This window comes from Chelonia mydas, chromosome 3 (assembly GCF_015237465.2).
Source record: "Chelonia mydas isolate rCheMyd1 chromosome 3, rCheMyd1.pri.v2, whole genome shotgun sequence".
NCBI classification, from domain to species: Eukaryota; Metazoa; Chordata; order Testudines; family Cheloniidae; genus Chelonia; species Chelonia mydas.
In genome coordinates this window covers 1,041,775-1,062,887 of record NC_057851.1, presented here as the reverse complement: position 1 = coordinate 1,062,887, position 21,113 = coordinate 1,041,775, and the positions used below count along the sequence as shown (strand labels likewise).

At 54.9% G+C, this 21,113-nt stretch overlaps 1 protein-coding gene across 3 annotated transcripts in view; it reads left to right on the top strand.

Moving 5' to 3' along the window:
• Window positions 1–11,864, top strand: part of MPV17 (mitochondrial inner membrane protein MPV17) — a 55,936-nt gene extending 44,072 nt beyond the window's left edge. Inside the window, exons 4-8 of one of the 3 annotated variants that reach the window (XM_037893620.1) lie at window positions 1,818–1,910; window positions 2,656–2,751; window positions 5,026–5,058; window positions 5,506–5,558; window positions 10,925–11,864. In XM_037893620.1, coding sequence (XP_037749548.1) covers window positions 1,818–1,910; window positions 2,656–2,751; window positions 5,026–5,058; window positions 5,506–5,558; window positions 10,925–10,994 — 345 coding nt within the window. In that variant the 3' untranslated portion in view covers window positions 10,995–11,864. The remainder of the gene's footprint in view (window positions 1–1,817; window positions 1,911–2,655; window positions 2,752–5,025; window positions 5,059–5,505; window positions 5,559–10,924) is intronic. The other 2 variants (XM_037893622.1, XM_037893621.1) reach the window with 2 other exon arrangements.
• The last annotated feature ends 9,249 nt before the right edge of the window (window positions 11,865–21,113 follow it).

The following is a 21,113-nucleotide window of genomic DNA, read 5'->3' as shown; positions in this document are numbered from 1 at the left end:
CCCATCAGTTCCCGGAGGGAGTCAAAGTCTGCTTTTCTGAAGTCCAGGGTCCGTATTCTGCTGCTTTCCTTTCTTCCTTGTGTCAGGATCCTGAACTTGACCATCTCATGGTCACTGCCTCCCAGGTTCCCATCCACTTTTGCCATCATGGGGGTCATTGTCTCCTCAGCGCCCGCAGATGAATAAGACTTTGCTGGCTCTCCTGTGGATCTCCTGCCAGGCTGTGGACCTACACTGAGCCCCAGGGTCTGGATCCAGACCCTCCATACCGGCCTGTCACTCTCACCTCCAGATCACTGCCTGAGTTCTCAGCGCCCACCAGGCCCTCTCCCACGTTGGCTCTCGGCCTTGTGCTCGGAGAGACGAGGGCTCCATTCCCAGCCACTTGCTTGCAGTGTAGCCATGCACAGCCTCCTCCATTCCCTGTGCCTCAGTTTCCCCTCTGCACCAGGGCAGAATGGCCTGACCCTCCTGCAGGTTCAGGGGAGGCATTTTCTGGTTGTTGGGAGCTCTGTGATCCCCATCAGGGGGCACTGGCACAGGACAGCTTCCCCTCCCCCTGCCCTGTAGGGAGCATGTGTAGGGAAGGCCCATCCGTCTGGCTGTATGTGGGGCACGGTGGATGCAGAACACAAGCAATAGTCTTGAACCCATGCTCTCTGCAATCCCATCTGAGCCCAGGAGGCGGCGCTCCAGGGACCACAGCAGGCCCCTCCTGGGCTGACCCCGTGACGGGATCCTGGGACTGGAGTAGCTCTTTGCCTGCTTAACTTTCCAGCCTGGGCTGTCCCTCACAAGGCTTTGCTAGTGACAAGCAGCAACCCCCTCCAGGCACTGTGATTACTCAGCACAGCCACATGTGGAGCCCCACTCCCAGCTAGATTGCATGAATGCTCCCAGAGCCACTCATGAATCACACAGAGAAAGGCACCTGCCGAATCCCCACCAGCTCCCAGCCTTGTACCTCAGAGCTGTACCATCCTGCCCTGGTCAGAAGCCTGATGAGTGTAAGTGCACCCATACCTTGATGTGGAGAGGACACACACTAGCCTTTGTAACCTGAGCTGAGGTTTCCTAAACACTTCAAGCAACACACACTGTTTAAGGTAAAATCTAAAACAGGTTTATTAACTACAGACAGATGTTAAGTGATTATAAGTGGTTGGCACCAAAGGTCAGAGAGAGTTACCAGAGAAAAGAAAAGGTGAGCACACAGTCTAAATTAGTTTTCTCACTTCACTGGATGTTACAGTTCTTGATACACAGGCTTCCCCTTAAGCCTGGGACCAGTCTCCTCAGTCAAAGTCTTTGTCTTCTCAGCATTCTTGTTGCTTCCAGTGTAGGCAGGGGAGGAGAAAGGCCAAGGCACGATCCCACTGTCCCTTATTTTATACCCTCAGTCCATGTGCCTGGAAAACTTTAGCCCAGACATGTCCTGGTGGTCTTTGCTGAGTCACGGAGCTGAGCAATCCCCTGTTGGGTGATGCTTGGGCAGCCATCTTACAGCATTGTAAATCCCTTGTCTACAACTCCCCTGCTGATTAATGGGTGTTTAACATCCTCCTGAGTGGGGATGGGTTGTCACTAGCAAACTTACAGCATATTTCAGTAACAATAATAAGCATATCTCATAACTTCTTCCACATGAACGATATCTGTATTTGGACAGAACAATGGGTTTCAGCAGATCGTGACCTTTCCTATGATATCTTACATGGCCTGCTTTGTATGAAATATAATTATATGACAAGGGTGAATATGGGGGTTCCAGGGTGCTGCTTTGAGGTACAGAGTGCCAGACCCCCTTTCTCCTGCAGGGCCCTGTGGTGGGAGGCTGGTACCAGCTCCTGGACCGACTTATCCCGGGAAACACCAGGATGGTGGCGTTGAAGAAGATGGTGCTGGATCAGGTCTGTGAAGGAAGCGTTTCTGGGCAAGGACTTTGGGGACTGGGTGTGTGGAGAGGATGTACCTGGGGGGCACATGAGGTTGAGTGTCCGAGAGGGAATGGGGGGTGGGGCTGCGAGAGGTGGGTGCCCAGGAGGTGGGGTGAGGGATGGGGCTGCAGGAGATGGGTCCCCATGGGGAGAGGGGTACAGCTGTGCCCTCGCAGCCGGGTGCATTTACACATGCATTTCCTGGGCTGGGGCCTGCCTGCGCTCCGGCGCTGCCTGGGGCTTCCCGCCCCCAGATCCCCCGCAGGCTCTCCTGCCCCGGCTGGTGCCAGCCGAAGGAAGGTGTTTCCCAGGCCGTACACCCCCGAGAGCCCTGGCCGTTGCCGTGGGAACAGGCTGCGGGCACACCTTCCCCTTGGCTGCGCCATGAACAATGGGTCCCAGCATGCATTGTTCCATGCTCGGAGCAGCCCTCCTGCATTGCATGCTGGGGCTGGGGTCTCCCGGGGCGGTTCTGCCGCAGAGATGGGGGCAGGCTGGGCTGGAGCCCTCCAAGGAGCTGCATTTGGGCAAAGAGGTGCAGCCCCTCACCTCCTGCCCCCTCAGAACTCAGGCCAGAGCCCCCGGCCCCTGTCCAGGGACTGGCCAGGCTGAGCCACGGGTTTTCAGCAAGGCCAAGTTATCGAGTGGGCCCAGCCTGGGTGCAGAGAGCTGGCCTGAGGGGGGTGCTGCAGGACACTCACTCCTGGCTCCCTTTCAGGGGGGGTTTGCACCTTGCTTCCTGGGCTGTTTCTTGGCCATTGCCGGGGCACTCAACGGCCTGTCCACCGAGGAGAGCTGGGCCAAGGTCCGACGGGTGAGTCCCAAGCTGTGCCGGGGGCAATACAGCCCCTGGGAACTGCAGCTTGTGCTGCGTTCTGCTCCCCAATGCCCTTGCGCCACTTCCTGTCCCAAACTGTGGGGGTGCTGCCTGGCAGGAGCCCCGGAGGAGTCGCTGGGGGGTGGGGGAGCAGGGGGGGAGGGGCTGTTACTGGAGGCGCCCGGCAGGAGCCAGGGGGGGTTCGCTGGGGGGCCTGGGAAGCATGGGGAGCAGGCGTTACTGGAGCCCCCTGGCGGGAGCCCCGAGAGAGTTCCTGGGTGGGAGGGGCTGTTACTGGAGGCGCCCGGCAGGAGCCGGGGGGGGTTCGCTGGGGGGCCGGATGTCACGGGGTAGTTGCTCGGGCGGGGGAAGCTGAGGCGGGGGGGGCCTGGGCTGGGGAGGGGCAGCCCACATGGATGTGTCCCTGTCTCCCTGGTGCTGGGGCACAATGCAGGCACCTCCTTCGGGCTCCGGCTCCTGGCAAGACGCCCGGAGGGCCCATGTGGCACGAGGGTGCCGAGACCCCGTCTGTTGGCGGGGCTGGGGTGGGGGAACCTGTCTGCGTTGGCAGCTCCCTAAAGCCATTAGCAGGTGGCTTGTCCAAACCATGGTCTCAGACCAGCGCAAGCAGCTGAGTCAGCAAGGGCCGAGTGTGAATCACCCGGCGAGCCGGTGCCCCAGCCCTTCCCCAGCGCCCTGCGCCGCTCCCCGGCTGTGAGTCAGCGCGCAGCCCAGCCCCCGCCATGAGTCACCACCACCGGGAACGGGGCCAGCCACGCCGGGCAGGGGCTGCTCCCCCGCTTGGCAGCATGCTCCGGCTCTTGGCTGAGCCAAGCGGGGCCGCTGGGACCCCTCTGCCCGGCATATGGGGCCCAGCAAGGCTGCCAGCCCCTCTGCAGGGAGCCCTGAGGGCACACGGAGACTCTGCCCGGGCTGCTTCCTCCTTCAGAAGCAAATGCTTCTTGCTGCTCCATGCCGCTGCCCCGGGGGCACCAGGCCACGTGCCTGCTGCTTGCCCCGGGTCCCAGGCGCAGAGCCCCATCCCTCCTCTGCAGCAATGGCGGGGTTGCTGAAAGAGGCCTGGAGGGCGCCAAGCTCCGTGTGGGGGGGACCGGGGGACCCCTCTCCCCTCTCTCCTCCCAGCGCTCCCAGGCTGGGCTCTGAGCCTGCGGCCCCTGCTCCTGCTGGCTGGCACATTCCCTCAGCAGCCGCATGCCCGGTGCCCAGTGCTGTGAGCACGCCTGGGTGCAGAGGGGGCTTGGCCAGGGGGATCCATCCCTAAACGGCCTTCCTTGCCCCAGGGCTCACCCTGCCCTGGCCCCTCACTGGCCACCTGGCTGTGCCGCCCAGCACCCTGGCTCGGCGGGAACTCCAGCCACGTCGGGCCCATGTGGAGGTCCGGCCTTTGGTAGCCATGGGCCAGGGCAAGCTTTCTGGTGTGTGTCAGGGAGCTTGTGGGCCCCCTGGCTGGCACGACCGTAACTGCTCCCTGCTGGGCATCCCTGCCCAGGGCAGAAGAGCTCCCTGCGGGCACCGGCCTTGGCTGCTGGCCTGGCAGGGGCACAGCCCTTTGCTGCCTAGCACTGGGCAGGTTCCAGGCATGGCACACGGCCTCCCACACACCCTGGGGGATCCGCTCCAGAGCCTGGTGTGGCCCAGCAAGGGGCAGGAGGCTGATCTGTGCCCGCACGCCAGGATATAAATAGCCTGACAAAAATACACTCCAAGCCCAGCCAGAAAAGTGACAGGGGAACCTCCCCCTGCCAGGGTGACATCAGCAGCTTCGCACTCCACAGCCATCGCTTCTCCTTGAGCCCGCGCCAAAGGTCGCCTGGGAGCGCAGGGGTACCAGGCCAGGGCAGTGGAGCGTGCCCAGCCCATGTGCCCAGGCCAGGGCAGTGGGGCGTGCCCAGCCCGCATGCCCAGGCCAGGGCAGTGGGGCATGCCCAGTCCACGTGCCCAGCCCAGGGCAGTGGGGTGTGCCTAGCCCGCCTGTCCAGGCCAGGGGAGTGGAGCGTGCCCAGCCTGTGTGCCCAGGCCAGGCAGTGGGGTGTGCCCAGTTCATGTGCCCAGGCCAGGGCAGTGGGGCGTGCCCAGCCCACGTGCGCAGGCCGGGGGAGTGGGGCGTGTCCAGCCCACGTGCCCAGGCAGGAGAATGGGGCATGCGCAGCCTGTGTGCCCAGGCCAGGCAGTGGGGCGTGCCCAGCCCATGTCCCCTGATGTCTGGCTGGGGGCACCCTGTGAGTAACTGGCCTTGTTCACTCCCTGCAGGATTACCCGGATGCCCTGCTCGCCAACTATTACGTAAGTGCGGGTGCTGCACCAGCGCCACGAGCCGGTTCCCCAAGGAGCTCAAAGTCCCTGACCTAGAGACGTGCTCCAGGGCCGGCTCTGCAGGCTGGGGCTTTCCCTCTGCCCCGCACCCACGCTTTGCTAATGAGCTGGCAGAGCATCTCCTGTGGGGGCCCCACCCCACTGTCTGCATGGCCGTGCCCTGCACCAGGGCCTTGCCAACTGGCCAGCCAGCGTTCCTGCCCCACGTGGGGCAAGGGGGGACTGGGGCTGCCCAGGGCTCCCCCTCCCCCTATTATCTATTGACCCACCAGGAACTTGGGTGAATTTTAGTTAGCCAAGTGTCCCAACCCCTGTGGGTGCCCCCAGTGCCGGGGGCTGGGGCTGAGGCAGGGCTGTAGGGTCCCCATCAGCATGTGCCTAAGGGGCCCTCACCCTGCCCTGTCTTCTCTCTTTCAGCTCTGGCCAGCAGTGCAGATTGCCAACTTCTACTTCATCCCCCTGAACCACAGGTCAGTCCCTGCCCTGCCCTGCCCTGCCCCCAACTGCCCTGGGACCCCACCCCCACCTGCCCCCCGCCCTCTTGGGTGCCCCAGTGCCCCCCTACCCTGCCCTCTGCCTGTGCCATGGCTCCCATCTGCCCCAACATCCCTGCCCTGCTCCCTCCCCTCCTGTTGGGTGACCAGATAGGAAGTGTTTCAGAGCAGCAGCCGTGTTAGTCTGTATTTGCAAAAAGAACAAGAGGACTTGTGGCACCTTAGAGACTAACAAATTTATTTGAGCATAAGCTTTCATGAGCTACAGCTCACTTCATCGGATGCATGGAAATTGACTGTAAGTGAGGACTGGCCTGTCTCCCAAGATCTGTGAGAGTGAGGGATCATTTTTCAGGATAGGTTGTAGATCCTTGATGATGTGTTGGAGAGGTTTTAGTTGGGGGCTGAAGGTGACGGCTAGTGGCGTTCTGTTATTTTCTTTGTTGGGCCTGTCCTGTAGGTGACTTCTGGGTACTCTTCTGGCTCTGTCAGTCTGTTTCTTCACTTCAGCAGGTGGGTATTGTAGTTGTAAGAATGCTTGATAGAGATCCTGTAGGTGTTTGCCTCTGTCTGAGGGGTTGGAGCAAATGCAGTTGTATCGTAGAGCTTGGCTGTAGACAATGGATCGTGTGGTGTGGTCAGGGTGAAAGCTGGAGTCATGTAGGTAGGAATAGCGGTCAGTAGGTTTCTGGTATAGGGTGGTGTTTATGTGACCATTGCTTATTAGCACCATAGTGTCCAGGAAGTGGATCTCTAGTGTGGACTGGTTCAGGCTGAGGTTGATGGTGGGATGGAAATTGTTGAAATCGTGGTGGAATTCCTCAAGGGCTTCTTTTCCATGGGTCCAGATGATGAAGATGTCATCAATGTAGCGCAAGTAAGACTGCAAAAAGAAGGATTCTCGGTGGACTCCTCCTGAAGGTCAGAAACAACAGAGTGGACTTCTACATAGAGTGCTTCCGCCGACACGCACGGGCTGAAATTGTGGAAAAGCAGCATCACTTGCTCCATAACTTCAGCTGTGCAGAACACAATGCCACCCACAGCCTCAGAAACAATTCTGACATCATAATCGAAAAGGCTGACAATGGAGGTGCTGTCGTCATCATGAATAGGTCAGAATACGAACAAGAGGCTGCTAGGCAGCTCTCCAACACCACTTTCAGAAAAGCAGACTTTGACTCCCTCAGAGAACTGATGGGCAGGATCCCCTGGGAGAATAACATGAGGGGGAAAGGAGTCCGGGAGAGCTGGCTGTATTTTAAAGAATCCTTATTGAGGTTACAGGGACAAACCATCCCGATGTGTAGAAAGAACAGTAAATATGGCAGGGGATCAGCTTGGCTTCACAGTGAAATCCTTGCTGATCTTAAACACAAGAAAGAAGCTTACAAGAAGTGGAAGATTGGACAAATGACCAGGGAAGAGTATAAAAATATTGCTCGGGCATGCAGGAGTGAAATCAGGAAGGCCAAATCCCACCTGGAGTTGCAGCTACCAAGAGATGTTAAGAGTAACAAGAAGGGTTTCTTCAGGTATGTTAGCAACAGGAAGAAAGTCAAGGAGAGTGTGGGCCCCTTACTGAATGAGGGAGGCAATCTAGTGACAGAAGATGTGGAAAAAGCTAATGTACTCAATGCTTTTTTTGCCTCTGTCTTCATGAACAAGGTCAGCTCCCAGACTACTGCACTGGGCAGCACAGCATGGGGAGGAGGTGGCCAGCCCTCTGTGAATGAAGAAGTGGTTCGGGACTATTTAGAAAAGCTGGGCGAGCACAAGTCCATGGGGCCGGATGCGCTGCATCCGAGAGTGCGAGAGGAGCTAGCGGATGTGATTGCAGAGCCATTGGCCATTATCTTTGAAAACTCATGGCGATCGGGGGAAGTCCCGGACGACTGGAAAAAGGCGAATGTAGTGGCCATCTTTAAAAAAGGGAAGAAGGAGGATCCGGGGAACTACAGGCCAGTCAGCCTCACCTCAGTCCCTGGAAAAATCATGGAGCAGATCCTCAAGGAATCAATTCTGAAGCACTTAGAGGAGAGGAAAGTGATCAGGAACAGTCAGCATGGATTCACCAAGGGCAAATCATGCCTGACTAATCTAATTGCCTTCTATGATGAGATAACTGGCTCTGTGGATGAGAGGAAAGTAGTGGAAGTGTTATTCCTTGACTTTAGCAAAGCTTTTGACACAGTCTCCCACAGTATTCTTGCCAGCAAGTTAAAGAAGTATGGGCTGGATGAATGGACTATAAGGTGGATAGAAAGCTGGCTAGATTGTCAGGCTCAACGGGTAGTGATCAATGGCTCCATGTCTAGTTGTCAGCCTGTATCAAGTGGAGTGCCCCAAGGGTTGGTCCTCGGGCCGGTTTTGTTCAAAATCTTCATAAGTGATCTGGAGGATGGTGTGGATTGCACCCTCAGCAAGTTTGCAGATGACACTAAACTGGGAGGAGAGGTAGATACGCTGGAGGCTAGGGATCGGCTACAGGGGGACCTAGACAAATTAGAGGATTGGGCCAAAAGAAATCTGAGGAGGTTCAACAAGGACAAGTGCAGAGTCCTGCACTTAGGACGGAAGAATCCCAGGCACCGCTACAGACTAGGGACCGAATGGCTTGGCAGCAGTTCTGCAGAAAAGGACCTAGGGTTTACAGTGGACGAGAAGCTGGATATGTGTCAACAGTGTGCCCTTGTTGCCAAGAAGGCCAATGGCATTTTGGGGTGTATAAGAAGGGGCATTGCCAGCAGATCGAGGGACGTGATCGTTCCCCTCTATTCGACACTGGTGAGGCCTCATCTGGAGTACTGTGTCCAGCTTTGGGCCCCACACTACAAGAAGGATGTGGAAAAATTGGAAAGAGTCCAGCGGAGGGCAGCAAAAATGATTAGGGGACTGGAACACATGACTTATGAGGAGAGGCTGAGGAAACGGATTATTTAGTCTACGGAAGAGAATAGTGAGGGGGGATTTGATAGCTGCTTTCAACTACCTGAAAGGGGGTTCCAAATTGGATGGATCTCGACTGTTCTCAGTGGTAGCAGATGACAGAACGAGGAGTAATGGTCTCAAGTTGCAGTGGGGGAGGTTTAGGTTGGATATTAGGAAAAACTTTTTCACTAGGAGGGTGGTGAAGCACTGGAATGTGTTCCCTAGGGAGGTGGTGGAATCTCCTTCCTTTGAGGTTTTTAAGGTCAGGCTTGACAAAGCCCTGGCTGGGATGATTTAGTTGGGGATTGGTCCTGCTTTGAGCAGGGGGTTGGACTCGATGACCTCCTGAGGTCCCTTCCAACCCTGATATTCTATGATTCTATTTCACATTTGGGGACAATGTATACTTTCAAATCAGCAGCACTGCTATGGGTACCCGCATGGCCCCACAGTATGCCAACATTTTTATGGCTGACTTAGAACAACGCTTCCTCAGCTCCTGTCCCCTAACGCCCCTACTCGCACTACATTGATGACATCTTCATCATCTGGACCCACGGAAAAGAAGCCCTTGAGGAATTCCACCACGATTTCAACAATTTCCATCCCACCATCAACCTCAGCCTGAACCAGTCCACACAAGAGATCCACTTCCTGGACACTACGGTGCTAATAAGCGATGGTCACATAAACACCACCCTATACCGGAAACCTACTGACCGCTATTCCTACCTACATGCCTCCAGCTTTCACCCAGACCACACCGCACGATCCATTGTCTACAGCCAAGCTCTACGATACAACCGCATTTGCTCCAACCCCTCAGACAGCGACAAACACCTACAAGATCTCTATCAAGCGTTCTTACAACTGCAATACCCACCTGCTGAAGTGAAGAAACAGATTGATAGAGCCAGAAGAGTACCCAGAAGTCACCTACAGGACAGGCCCAACAAAGAAAATAACAGAACGCCACTAGCCGTCACCTTCAGCCCCCAACTAAAACCTCTCCAACGCATCATCAAGGATCTACAACCTATCCTGAAGGACGACCCATCACTCTCACAGATCTTGGGAGACAGGCCAGTCCTCGCTTACAGACAGCCCCCCAACCTGAAGCAAATACTCACCAGCAACCACACACCACACAACAGAACCACTAACCCAGGAACCAAACCCTGCAACAAGTCCCTGTGCCAACTCTGTCTGCATATGTATTCAAGGGACATCAGACACCCTATCAGGGGCTCGTTCCCCTGCACATCCACCAATGTGATATATGCCATCATGTGCCAGCAATGCCCCTCTGCCACGTACATTGGCCAAACCAGACAGTCTCTACGCAAAAGAATAAATGGACACAAATCAGACGTCAAGAATTATAACATTCAAAAAGCAGTCGGAGAACACTTCAATCTCTCTGGTTACTCGATTTCAGACCTAAAAGTGGCAATTCTTCAACAAAAAAACTTCAGAAACAGACTCCAACGAGAGACTGCTGAATTGGAATTAATTTGCAAACTGGATACAATTAACTTAGGCTTGAATAGAGACTGGGAGTGGATGGGTCATTACACAAAGTAAAACTATTTCCCCATGTTTATTCCCCCACCTCCCACTGTTCCTCAGAGGTTCTTGTCAACTGCTGGAAATGGCCCACCTTGATTATCACTACAAAAGGTTCCCCCCACTCTCCTGCTGGTAATAGCTCACCTTAAGTGATCACTCTGGTTACAGTCTGTATGGTAACACCCATTGTTTCATGTTCTCTGTGTATATAAATCTCCCCACTGTATTTTCCACTGAATGCATCCGATGCAGTGAGCTCTAGCTCACAAAAGCTTATGCTCTAATCAATGTGTTAGTCTCTAAGGTGCCACGAGTCCTCCTGTTCTTTTTGCAGATAGGAAGTGTGAAAAATCGGGACAGGGGCTGGGGAGCAATAGGCGCCTATATCAGAAAAAGCCCAGAATATCGGGACTGTCCCTATAAAATCAGGGCATCTGGTCATCCTACCGCCTGCCCCACCTGCTCTGGTTCCCCGTCCCCACCTTCCCCCCACACCTGTGCCATCCCTCCCAACTGCCCCAATATCCCTGCCTGCCCCTGTCCCAGCCCAAGGAGGCTGTGTGCTGGGGCACAGCGGGGGCTGGGACACCGAGTGGGGCGTGCAGCTTGGGGTTCCCCTGCTGGGGCCACAGCCGCTGCCCAGGGAGGAAGGGGCCTGGCCAGGAGCCTCCAGCCAGCCCCGGACACAGGGCCCAGCTCCGCCCCAGGCTAATCGGAGCTGCAAGGCAGCCTGGCCTGAGGCATGGGGGCTGCCCAGCAAGGGGCAGAACCTCGCCTGGCCGTTGTGCCATGTGCGCGTCAGGCCTAGCCCGTCGCTGACCCGGCTCCCGCCTCTGTCCCAGGCTGGCTGTCGTGCAGGTGGTGGCTGTCGTCTGGAATTCCTACCTGTCCTGGAAGGCGAACCAGCTGTGAGGCCATGGGGCTGGCGCCCCTCCCAGCCCCCCACCCAGCCCGGTCTCCCCGAGCCCTCCACCCAGCCTGCCCCCCCTGCGCCACACCCTCCACTGCGACTGCCATAGCGAATGGCCGTGGGGCCGGCCCCCCCTCCCCGTTCCCCCCACCCAGCCGCAGGGCCCCCCCCCCATGTCGCACCCTCCTCTGCGACTGCCATAGGGAATGGCCGTGGGGCCGGACCCCCTTCCCATTCCCCCTACCCAGCCGCAGGGCCCCCCGCGCCGCACCCTCCACTGCAACTGCCATAGCAAATGGCCATGGGGCCGGCCCCGTTCCCCCTACCCAGCTGCAGGGCCCCCCGCGCCACACCCTCCACTGCGACTGCCATAGCAAATGGCCATGGGGCCGGCCCCGTTCCCCCTACCCAGCTGCAGGCCTCCCCCCATGTCGCACCCTCCTCTGTGACTGCTCAGCAGTGGCTTTTGGGGGAGCTCCAGGGGGCCACATCACACAGCAACCATCAAACTGGCCCCCCTGGGCAGCCTCAGCAAGGGAACCACTGACACGTGGTGCTGGGGGGTCTGAGCCATGCCCCATGGCTGTCCCCAGCATAGGGGGAGATTGATTCCTGCCCCATGGCTGTCCACAGGGTGACTGAGCCACGCCCCATGGTGGTCCCTGGCCCTGGGATAGACCAAGCCGTGCCCATGGATGCCTGTGGTGCTGGGGGGTGATTGAGCCATGCCCCATGGCTACTCCTGGCGCTGGGGGGAGACTGAGCCGCACCCCTGGTTGGAAAGCCCCTGCCCGCACGGGCCCCTCTGAGCCACCGCCTATGGAGCCCAGGCATGCTGGGAAGGAACCGGAGAAATAAACTCAGTGACTGGCCTTGCCGTGGCCCTGCTGTTGGGGACGGGGCTGGGGCCTCCCGGGGGGAACCTTGTTCCAGGGGCTGGGATGGGGTCCGCAGGAGCCGAGGGCAGCTGGCAGGAGCTGCTCCCCGGCAACCAGGCTTGGCACTGGCAGGTCCCCATGGTCATAACCCACAGCGCAGGCAGGGCCGATGGGATGCAGCCTTCCTGCAGAGCCTGCTCCTCACGGGGCAGCTGGGGCCCTGGGCAGAGCACAGAGCGCCCACCTGGCAATGCCCCTGGGCCGGCCCATCACACGCTGCCACCCGTGCGTGGGCAGCACTGACCCGAGGGGCTGCACCAAGGGGTTTCCAGCCAGCCCCCTCGGCTCTAAGCGCTGGGACCCTCCCACCTCACAGGGTCCTCGAGCCCGAGCTCCAGCTCGTGCCCGAACATCTCTCCCGCAGTGAAGGAGCCCTGCAGCCAGAACCCGGGCTGTGAACTCTGTGTGGACGTACCCCGGGTGACCACACGGGTCCCTCCGGGCTTGGGGATCTCGCATTGCAGCCTGGGTCGCTGTACCAGCCTTGGCAGACAGCTGGTTGCCAGCCCAGGCTGGAGCCCCACGTCTCTGCTCTCTTTGCTAGCTATGCTCGTGCCGTTCGCGCCAGCAGGAGGGTGCCAGTCCCTGCTACCCTCAGCCTGGTTGCGCTGGGGCCAGCCGTGCCGTGTGAGAGCTACACCTCCCCCCACCCCGCGCACAAGGTCTTGGGTAGGGACGTGCAAAGCATATCTCTGCTGGGTGCCTCAGTTTTCCCCTGAAGCAGGGCTACTGATGCTAAGCTGGAGCGGCCCTGGGCAGTGCCCGCGTGGGCAGAGGCTGCGCACTGGCCTCTCCGCTCTGGGCAGAGTGAGCGCGTAACTCGTCAGGATGTGAGTGTGTGGGTGAGTCTGCAGAGCCACTGCTGGGGCAGCTGGTGCCTGGCAGCTCGCACGTGGCATTAGCTGGATCCCGGCAGGAGGTGGGCCTGACGGGTGGCGTGGTGAGTGTGGGGCAAGTGGGCCAGGTCCAACCCTCGGGGCCCCGCTGCTGCTGCCAACACTGCAGCAGGAATGTTACCTCCGTGCCCTGCCAGCTCCCGGGGGCAAAGGGCGTCTGTCACGGATCCCCAGGCCTGGTGCTCTTGCATGGCTCTGGCCTAGTCCCTGGGAGGGCCCCTTCAGTGTGTCAGCCCCATCAGGGTCACACACTCACTGGGGTGAGCCCCTTGGCTTCCCCACCTCCCACGACCAAACCTCAGAGCCTTCAGCATCCCTGGGTCACGCCTCACGCTCCCAGCAGCGAGTCCACCTGAGCTGGACACGAGGGAGACTTGTACCCACAGAAGGAGCAGTGCACCCCCACATTCTGTACCCTGTGTCATGGAGTCCCCAGGCGATGCTCTGGAACTGCTCCATTTGAAGCCATCCAGGACTCTGGGGGAGCCTCCTCTCTGGGAGCAGACTGTCTCCAGGGCAAGAAGCTTCCACAGCTTCCACCTTCCCGGGTCTGACCTCGGAGCATTCAGCATCCTCTGCCCCTCCGTGCGCTTCCCACAGCGAGTCTGCCCCGGTGGGATCCTGGGGAAGCCAGAGGGCCCTGCCCCCCAACCCCACAGTCAGACGTGACTCTCAGCCAGCCAGTAAAACAGAAGGTTTATTAGACGACAGGAACATGGTCTAACACAGAGCTTAGGTGCAGAGAACAGGACCCCTCAGTCAGGTCCATCTTGGGGGCCAGGAAGCCCAGACCCCCATACGGGCCTCCCTCCATTTCCCCAGCCAGCTCCAAACTTCAACTCTCCCACCCCTCCTCCGGCCTTTGTCTCTCTCCCGGGCCAGGAGGCCACTGATCTCTTTGTTCTCCAACCCCTTCAGTTGGCACCTTGCCGGGGAGGGCCCCAGGCCATCAGGAGCCAGGAGACGGGGTGTCGGCCATTCTCTGTGCAGACACGATCACACTGGCCCACTAGGGCTCTGACACAATCTCACCCCCTGATCCCCCCACCTGGATACTTAAGAAAGGCATAGGGGAAACTGAGGCACCCACACACTATTAAGAGAGAACATTAAGAACGTTCCCACTTCATCACACCCTGCAGTGACTGCCAGCCAGCGGGGTAACAGCAGGAGGGTTATTAGATGTTTGGACCATAGCATAGAAAGTCCTAAGTTACCATGGAGAACAGAAAGTTACCGCCTGGTCCATCTGGGTCAGTCCAGAGCCCTCTCGCCCCTCTGTGGTCCCAGTACCCAGAAGCCTCTTCTTCCAGCAGCCCCCATGTAACAACCCCACCTGGCCCCTCCTTGGTCCTTTGTCCTCGCTCCTGGGCAAACACTGTCACCTGGCCCCTCCTTAGCTCGTTACTGTCCAGTGGGTCACACCCAGCTGGCACCCTGTAGAGGGGGGCATCCCTGGCATTAGTTGGGTGCCAACTGTCCAGGCAATGAGTGGCCATTGTCTTCTGGGCCTGTCCATGGGCCTGGACCCCAGGCAGCTAGGCATCAGTCACACCTGGATCTCCCCACCTTTTCCCACCACCAACCATAGGGGAAACTGAGGCCCACACAATAGCCATACAAAACATTATGAAAAATTCCCACTTGGTCACAGCTTCCCAAAGGGAATCCAGGCCCTGGCCTTCTCACCCGTGGGTGGCTCTGCAGGCGGGGCTGGGCGCAGTCTCTGACCTAGAGGGGGGTGGCCAGGGATAGGTAGGTCTGCGGCATGGAGCCAGATGTGGGCAGGGAGCGAGAGGCTACTCCCACCCAGGGCAATGCCACACAGTCAGGAGCCAGTGTATCCCATTGCAAGGGCCTCAGGGCAGGGCCCGGGGCCCTGTGTGCTCTGTATGGGGTGCAGCCAGATTATGAGGGGTCAGTAAGCATGTGGACGAGGGGGATCCAGTGGATATAGTGTACATAGATTTTCAGAAAGCCTTTGACAAGGTCCCTCACCAAAGGCTCTTAAGCAAAGTAAGCAGTCATGGGATAAGAAGGAAGGTCCTCTCATGGATTGGTAAGTGGTTAAACGATAGGAAACAAAGGGTAGGAATAAATGGTCAGTTTTCAGACTGGAGAGAGGTAAATAGTGGTGTCCCCCAGGGATCTGTTCTGGGCCCAGTCCTATTTAACATATTCATAAACTATCTGGAAAAAGGGGTAAACAGTGAGGTGGCAAAATTTGCAGATGATACAAAACTACTCAAGATAGTTAAGTCCCAGGCAGACTGTGAAGAGCCACAAAGGGACTCACAAAACTGGGTGACTGGGCAGCAAAATGGCAGATGAAATTTAATGTTGATCAATGCAAAGTAATGCACAGTGGGAAACATAATCCCAGCTATATATATACAGTGATGGGGTCTAAATTAGCTGTTACCACTCGAGAGAGATCTTGGAGTCACTGTGGATAGTTCTCTGAAAACATCCACTCAATGTGCAGTGGCAGTCAAAAAGGCGAACAGAACGTTGGGAATAATTAAGAAAGGGATAGATAATAAGACAGAAAATATCATGTTGCCTTTATATAAATCCATGCTATGCCCACACCTTGAATACTGCATGCAGATGTGGTCGCCCCATCTCAAAAAAGATATATTGAATTTGGAAAAGGGTAACAAAAATTATTAGGTGTATGGAACGGCTTCCGTATAGGAGAGATTAATAAGTCTGGGAGTGTTCAGGTTGGAAAAGGGACAACTAAGTGGGGATATGATTGAGGTCTATAAAATCATGACAGGTGTGGAGAAAGTAAATAAGGAAGTGTTATTCACTCCTTCTCATAACACAAGAACTAGGGGCCACCAAATGAAATTAGTAGGCAGTAGGTTTAAAACAAACAAAAGGAAGTATTTCTTCTCACAATGCACAGTCAACCTGTGGAACTCTTTGCCAGAGGATGTTGTGAAGGCCAGGATTATAACAGGGTTCAAAAAAGAACTAGGTAAGTTTATGGAGGATGGGTCTATCAATGGCTATTAGCCAGGATGGGCAGGGATGGTGTCCCTAGCCTCTGTTCGCTAGGAGCTGGGAATGGGTGACAGGGGATGGATCACTTGGTGATTGCCTGTTCTGTTCATTCCCTCTGGGGCACCTGGCACTGGCTACTGTCGGAAGACAGGATAGTGGGCTGGATGGACCTTTGCTCTAAGTGTGGCCATTCTTATGGGCTCCTCAGAGCAGAGCCAGGGGCCCTGTATGGGCCCGAGTCAGACTGTTGGCTCCCCAGGACAGAGCCCTGCTCTCAGTTCATAGAATCATAGAATATCAGGGTTGGAAGGGACCTCAGGAGGTCATCTAGTCCAACCCTGCTCAAAGCAGGACCAATCCCCAACTAAATCATCCCAGCCAGGGCTTTGTCAAGCCTGACCTTAAAAACCTCAAAGGAAGGAGATTCCATCACCTCCCTAGGTAACCCATTCCAGTGCGTCACCATCCTCCTAGTGAAAAAGTTTTTCCTAATATCCAACCTAAACCTCCCCCACTGCAACTTGAGACCATTACTCCTTGTTCTGTCACCTGCTACCACTGAGAACAGTCTAGATCCATCCTCTTTGGAACCCCCTTTCAGGTAGTTGAAAGCAGCTATCAAATCCCCCCTCATTCTTCACTTCTGCAGACTAAACAATCCCAGTTCCCTCAGCCTCTCCTCGTAAGTCATGTGTTCCAGCCCCCTGATCATTTTTGTTGCCCTCCGCTGGATGTTTCCCAATTTTTCCACATCCTTCTTGTAGTGTGGGGCCCAAAACTGGACACAGTACTCCAGATGAGGCCTCACCAATGTCGAATAGAGGGGAACGATCACGTCCCTCGATCTGCTGTCAATGCTCCTACTTATACATCCCAAAATGCTGTTAGCTTTCTTGGCAACAAGGGCACACTGTTGACTCATATCCAGCTTCTCGTCCACTGTAACCCCTAGGTCCTTTTCTGCAGAACTGCTGCTGAGCCATTCGGTCCCTAGTCTGTAGCTGTGCATTGGGTTCTTCTGTCCTAAGTGCAGGACTCTGCACTTGTCCTTGTTGAACTTCATCAGATTTCATTTGGACCAATCCCCTAATATGTCTAGGTCCCTCTATATCTTAATGGGCCATCAAGCAGGCTAGGCAGAGCTGACACCAACTTGTCTGGGGTGTCACCCAGAAGCATAGCACAAGTTTGAACTACAGACAGTACAGAGCCAATACTTATAGCTTTAAATACAAAAATGATACACACATATAGACAGCATAATAATAACCAGCAGACCATAGCCTTGTCTGAGACACCTTATTTGCCCCCCCTTTATACAAGATTTGGTGCCACTACAGGACCTTGGTTGCAACCATGTGCTATACGATCCCAGTTCATGTCAATAACGTCACACCTTGTTCTTGAAGACAAAGGCAAAAAAAGCATCGAGTACATTAGCTTTTTCCACCTCCTCTGTCACTAGGTTGCCTCCCTCATTCAGTAAGGGGCCCACACTTTCCTTGACTTTCTTCTTGTTGCTATTATACCTGAAGAAACCCTTCTTGTTACTCTTAACATCTCTTGCTAGCTGCAACTCCAGGTGTGATTTGGCCTTCCTGATTTCACTCCTGCATGCCCGAGCAATATTTTTATACTCTTCCCTGGTCATTTGTCCAGTCTTCCACTTCTTGTAAGCTTCTTTCTTGTGTTTAAGATCAGCAAGGATTTCACTGTGAAGCCAAGCTGATCCCCTGCCATATTTACTGTTCTTTCTACACATTGGGATGGTTTGTCCCTGTAACCTCAATAAGGATTTTTTAAAATACAGCCAGCTCTCCTGGACTCCTTTCCTCCTCATGTTATTCTCCTAGGGGATCTTGCCCATCAGTTCCCTGAGGGAGTCAAAGTCTGCTTTTCTGAAGTCCAGGGTCCGTATTCTGCTGCTTTCCTTTCTTCCGTGTGTCAGGATCCTGAACTCGACCATCTCCTGGTCACTGCCTCCCAGGTTCCCATCCATTTTTGCTTCCCCTACTAATTCTTCCCGGTTTGTGAGCAGCAGGTCAAGAAGAGCTCTGCCCCTAGTTGGTTCCTCCAGCACTTGCACCAGGAAATTGTCCCCTACCCTTTCCAAAAACTTCCTGGATTGTCTGTGCACCGCTGTATTGCTCTCCCAGCAGATATCAGGAGATATCCCATGAGAACCAGGGCCTGCAATCTAGTAACTTCTGGTCTGGTGGTCGGGTAGTGTAGACAAGCCCTTAGTTTTACCAAAAAATGTAGTGTTACCCACAGATGTTTTTACAAAGTTCTGGGTTTCTTTTTCCAAGTTGCCTGAAAGCCTTTGAATGGACAGCATTGTTAACACAATGTAGATATTAATACCTTATAGAACATAGGTGTCTTGGCATTTAGCCCCAATGCCATGAGCCGGTGTGCCTCCATTTCCCCTTCAACCCAGCAGTCTAGATTTGTTATGCTTTCTCTGCTGTGCCAAGCTCTAAGCCTGTTCACAGGTACTAGCTGAGAAGCAGTATTCTTACAGGACATCCTTCTTACCACTCCTAGCCCGTACAAAAGTTTCTTCCAAAAATCATGCATGTTACACATTTTTAAAGGATTTACCAAATTCTTTGTCTCAACCCATAGATAATGAATGAAGAGGCATAAAATTACCAATAAATTCATGACAGGGCAGCACTTCCAAGTCTGATGATCATACCATGGCTTCTGTTTAGACAGTCCAGTTTGTTCAGCATTCATTGCATTTTCCAATCTCTTCCTGTACCATTGTATGTGTTCAGATACAGGTTTTCTCTTCCCTTTAGTACAGGTTCTTAATTCTTGCATATCTTTGGGGCGTTGGTGAGGAAAGGGTGTAAGAAGACCTTGCATGTTACTGGCCCTCCCCCTGTGGAGTTGCATTTCATCTCTAGGGCTAAGCCCATGAGAAGAATCCCCCCGCCCAGTGTGTCTTTGTGTTTCTCACTCCCATTACTCAGCAACCTATGCTTAGCTGTTGGGAGGAGTTTACTTGCCCGGGAAATGGCTGCCTCCTCCCCTTTGTCAGGTGGGTCATTAGCATTTTCACTGACACACCATTTCTTAGAAAGACCCTCATCCTGCCTTAAAGAGACAGAGTTAGTTTTCACAAATGCATCAGGAACAACATTTTGCAAAAGTGGGAACTGGATTGGGGTACTCTCTGAGACTCTTCTCTCTGTCCCTGAGAGGTCTGTTGTGTGACGGCTCCCCTCCAGGAGGTCAGTAACACAGTTCCCTCTGAAGACCAGAGCCACCGGTAGGGTGCCTGGGAGCATGGGTGCCAATCCAGCAAATTTCTCCTGGGTAAACCCTCCCATGTAATCAGTGAGGAGACATTCCAGTACTTTCTCACATCCCTTGCTAACTTCCTTCTCTGGGCCCCCCTCTAAGGCACACATCTCTGTGCTCTTTAGAGTGGGGTCTAGCCCCTACTCAGCCATGAGCTCACAGCTAACAGCCGGATTAGTCCGTTCACTGGTTCACCCTCCTCCCTCTTGGAATTGGGTCTGCCTCTGGCTACAGAGCCCAGGGAAGTTTCTAGATTCCACTACCCTCCTTTGGGCTTCTCTGTAGGACACATCTCCCTCTGCATTCTAGAGCAGGGGTTTCAAACTCAAATGACCATGAGGGCTACATGAGGACTAGTACATTGGCCTGAGGGCCACATCACTGACCCCCCACCCGCTGCCCTGGCCCTGCCCCCACTCCACCCCTTCCATGAGGCCCTGCCCCTGCCCCACCTCTTCCCAGCCCCCATTCCAACCCCTTCCCCGTGCTCCCCCCCTACTCCCAACCCACACCCCATGGTGAGGGAGAACTGTTATGCTGCCCTGGCAACGAGCGATGAGGAATCACCCCCAGAGGAGGAGGAGGAGGAGGAGGAGAAGAAGAAGTCATGTACCCCCAAGTCTGGGAGGATCACAGCTGCCACTCCCAGGAGGAAACGTAGGGTAGTGGTGGTTGGTGACTCTCTTCTGAGGGGGATGGAGGTACTCATCTGTTGCCCTGACATGGCATCCCGGGAGGTATGCTGCCTGCCAGGGCCCCGTAACCGAGATGTTACGGAGGGATTGTCAAGGATCATCCAGCTTTCTGACTACTAACCCTGCTACTCATCCATGTGGGCATTAATGATACTGTGCGGTCTGACCCCCAGCAGATCAAAAGGGACTGCAGGGCTCTGGGAGTAAGGGTGAGGGAGTTGGGAGCGCAGATGGTGTTCTCTGTGATCTGCGATCCTTCCAGTCAAGGATAGGGGCCACAGCAGAGACAGATGCATCCTGGAGGTGAATGTCTGGCTGAGAGGATGGGTTTCTAAGGGAATTGCTTGTATGACTTCTGGTTACCCAGTGGGGTAAAACCAAAGTCCTCTCTGTCTGGCTGGTTGGGTGTGCCTTAATAGTAAAGGAAACTCAGCCTGGGGCTATAACTGCCCTGCTCTAAGCAATTTGTCCTGAATTAATACTCTGAGTTGTGTCCCACCAGAAGCAGCATGGTTGCACCAGGGAATTACAGACCAGTCAGCTTAACTTCTGTACCTGGAAAGATAATGGAGCAAATAATTAAGCAATCAATTTGCAAACACCTAGAAAATAATGGGATGATAAGTAACAGTCAGCATGGATTTGTCAAGAACAAATCATGTCAAACCAACCTGATAGCTTTCTTTGACAGGGTAACAAGCCTTGTAGATGGAAGGAAGTGGTAGATGTGGTATATCTTGACTTTAGTAAGGCTTTTGATACTTTCTCGCATGACCTTCTGATAAACAAAGTAGGGAAATGCAACCTAGATGGAGCTATGAGGTGGGTGCAAAACTGGTTGGAAAACCATTCCCAGGGAGTAGTTATTAGTGGTTCACAGTCAGGCTAGAAAAGCATATCAAGTGGAGTCCCACAGGGATCTGTCCTGGGTCTGGGTCTATTCAGTATCTTCATCAATGATTTGGATAATGGCACAGAGAGTACACTTATAAAGTCTGCGGATGATACCAAACTGGGAGAGGTTAAAAGTGCTTTGGAGGATAGGATTAAAATTCAAAAGGATCTTGACACACTGGAGAATTGGTCTGAAATTAATGGGATGAAATTCAATAAGGACAAATGCAAACTACTCCACTTAGGGAGGAACAATGAGTTGCATACATACAAAATGGGAAATGACTGCCTAGGAAGGAGTACTGTGGGAAGGGATCTGGGGGTCATAGTGGATCACAAGCTAAATATGAATCAACAGTGTAACACTGTTGCAA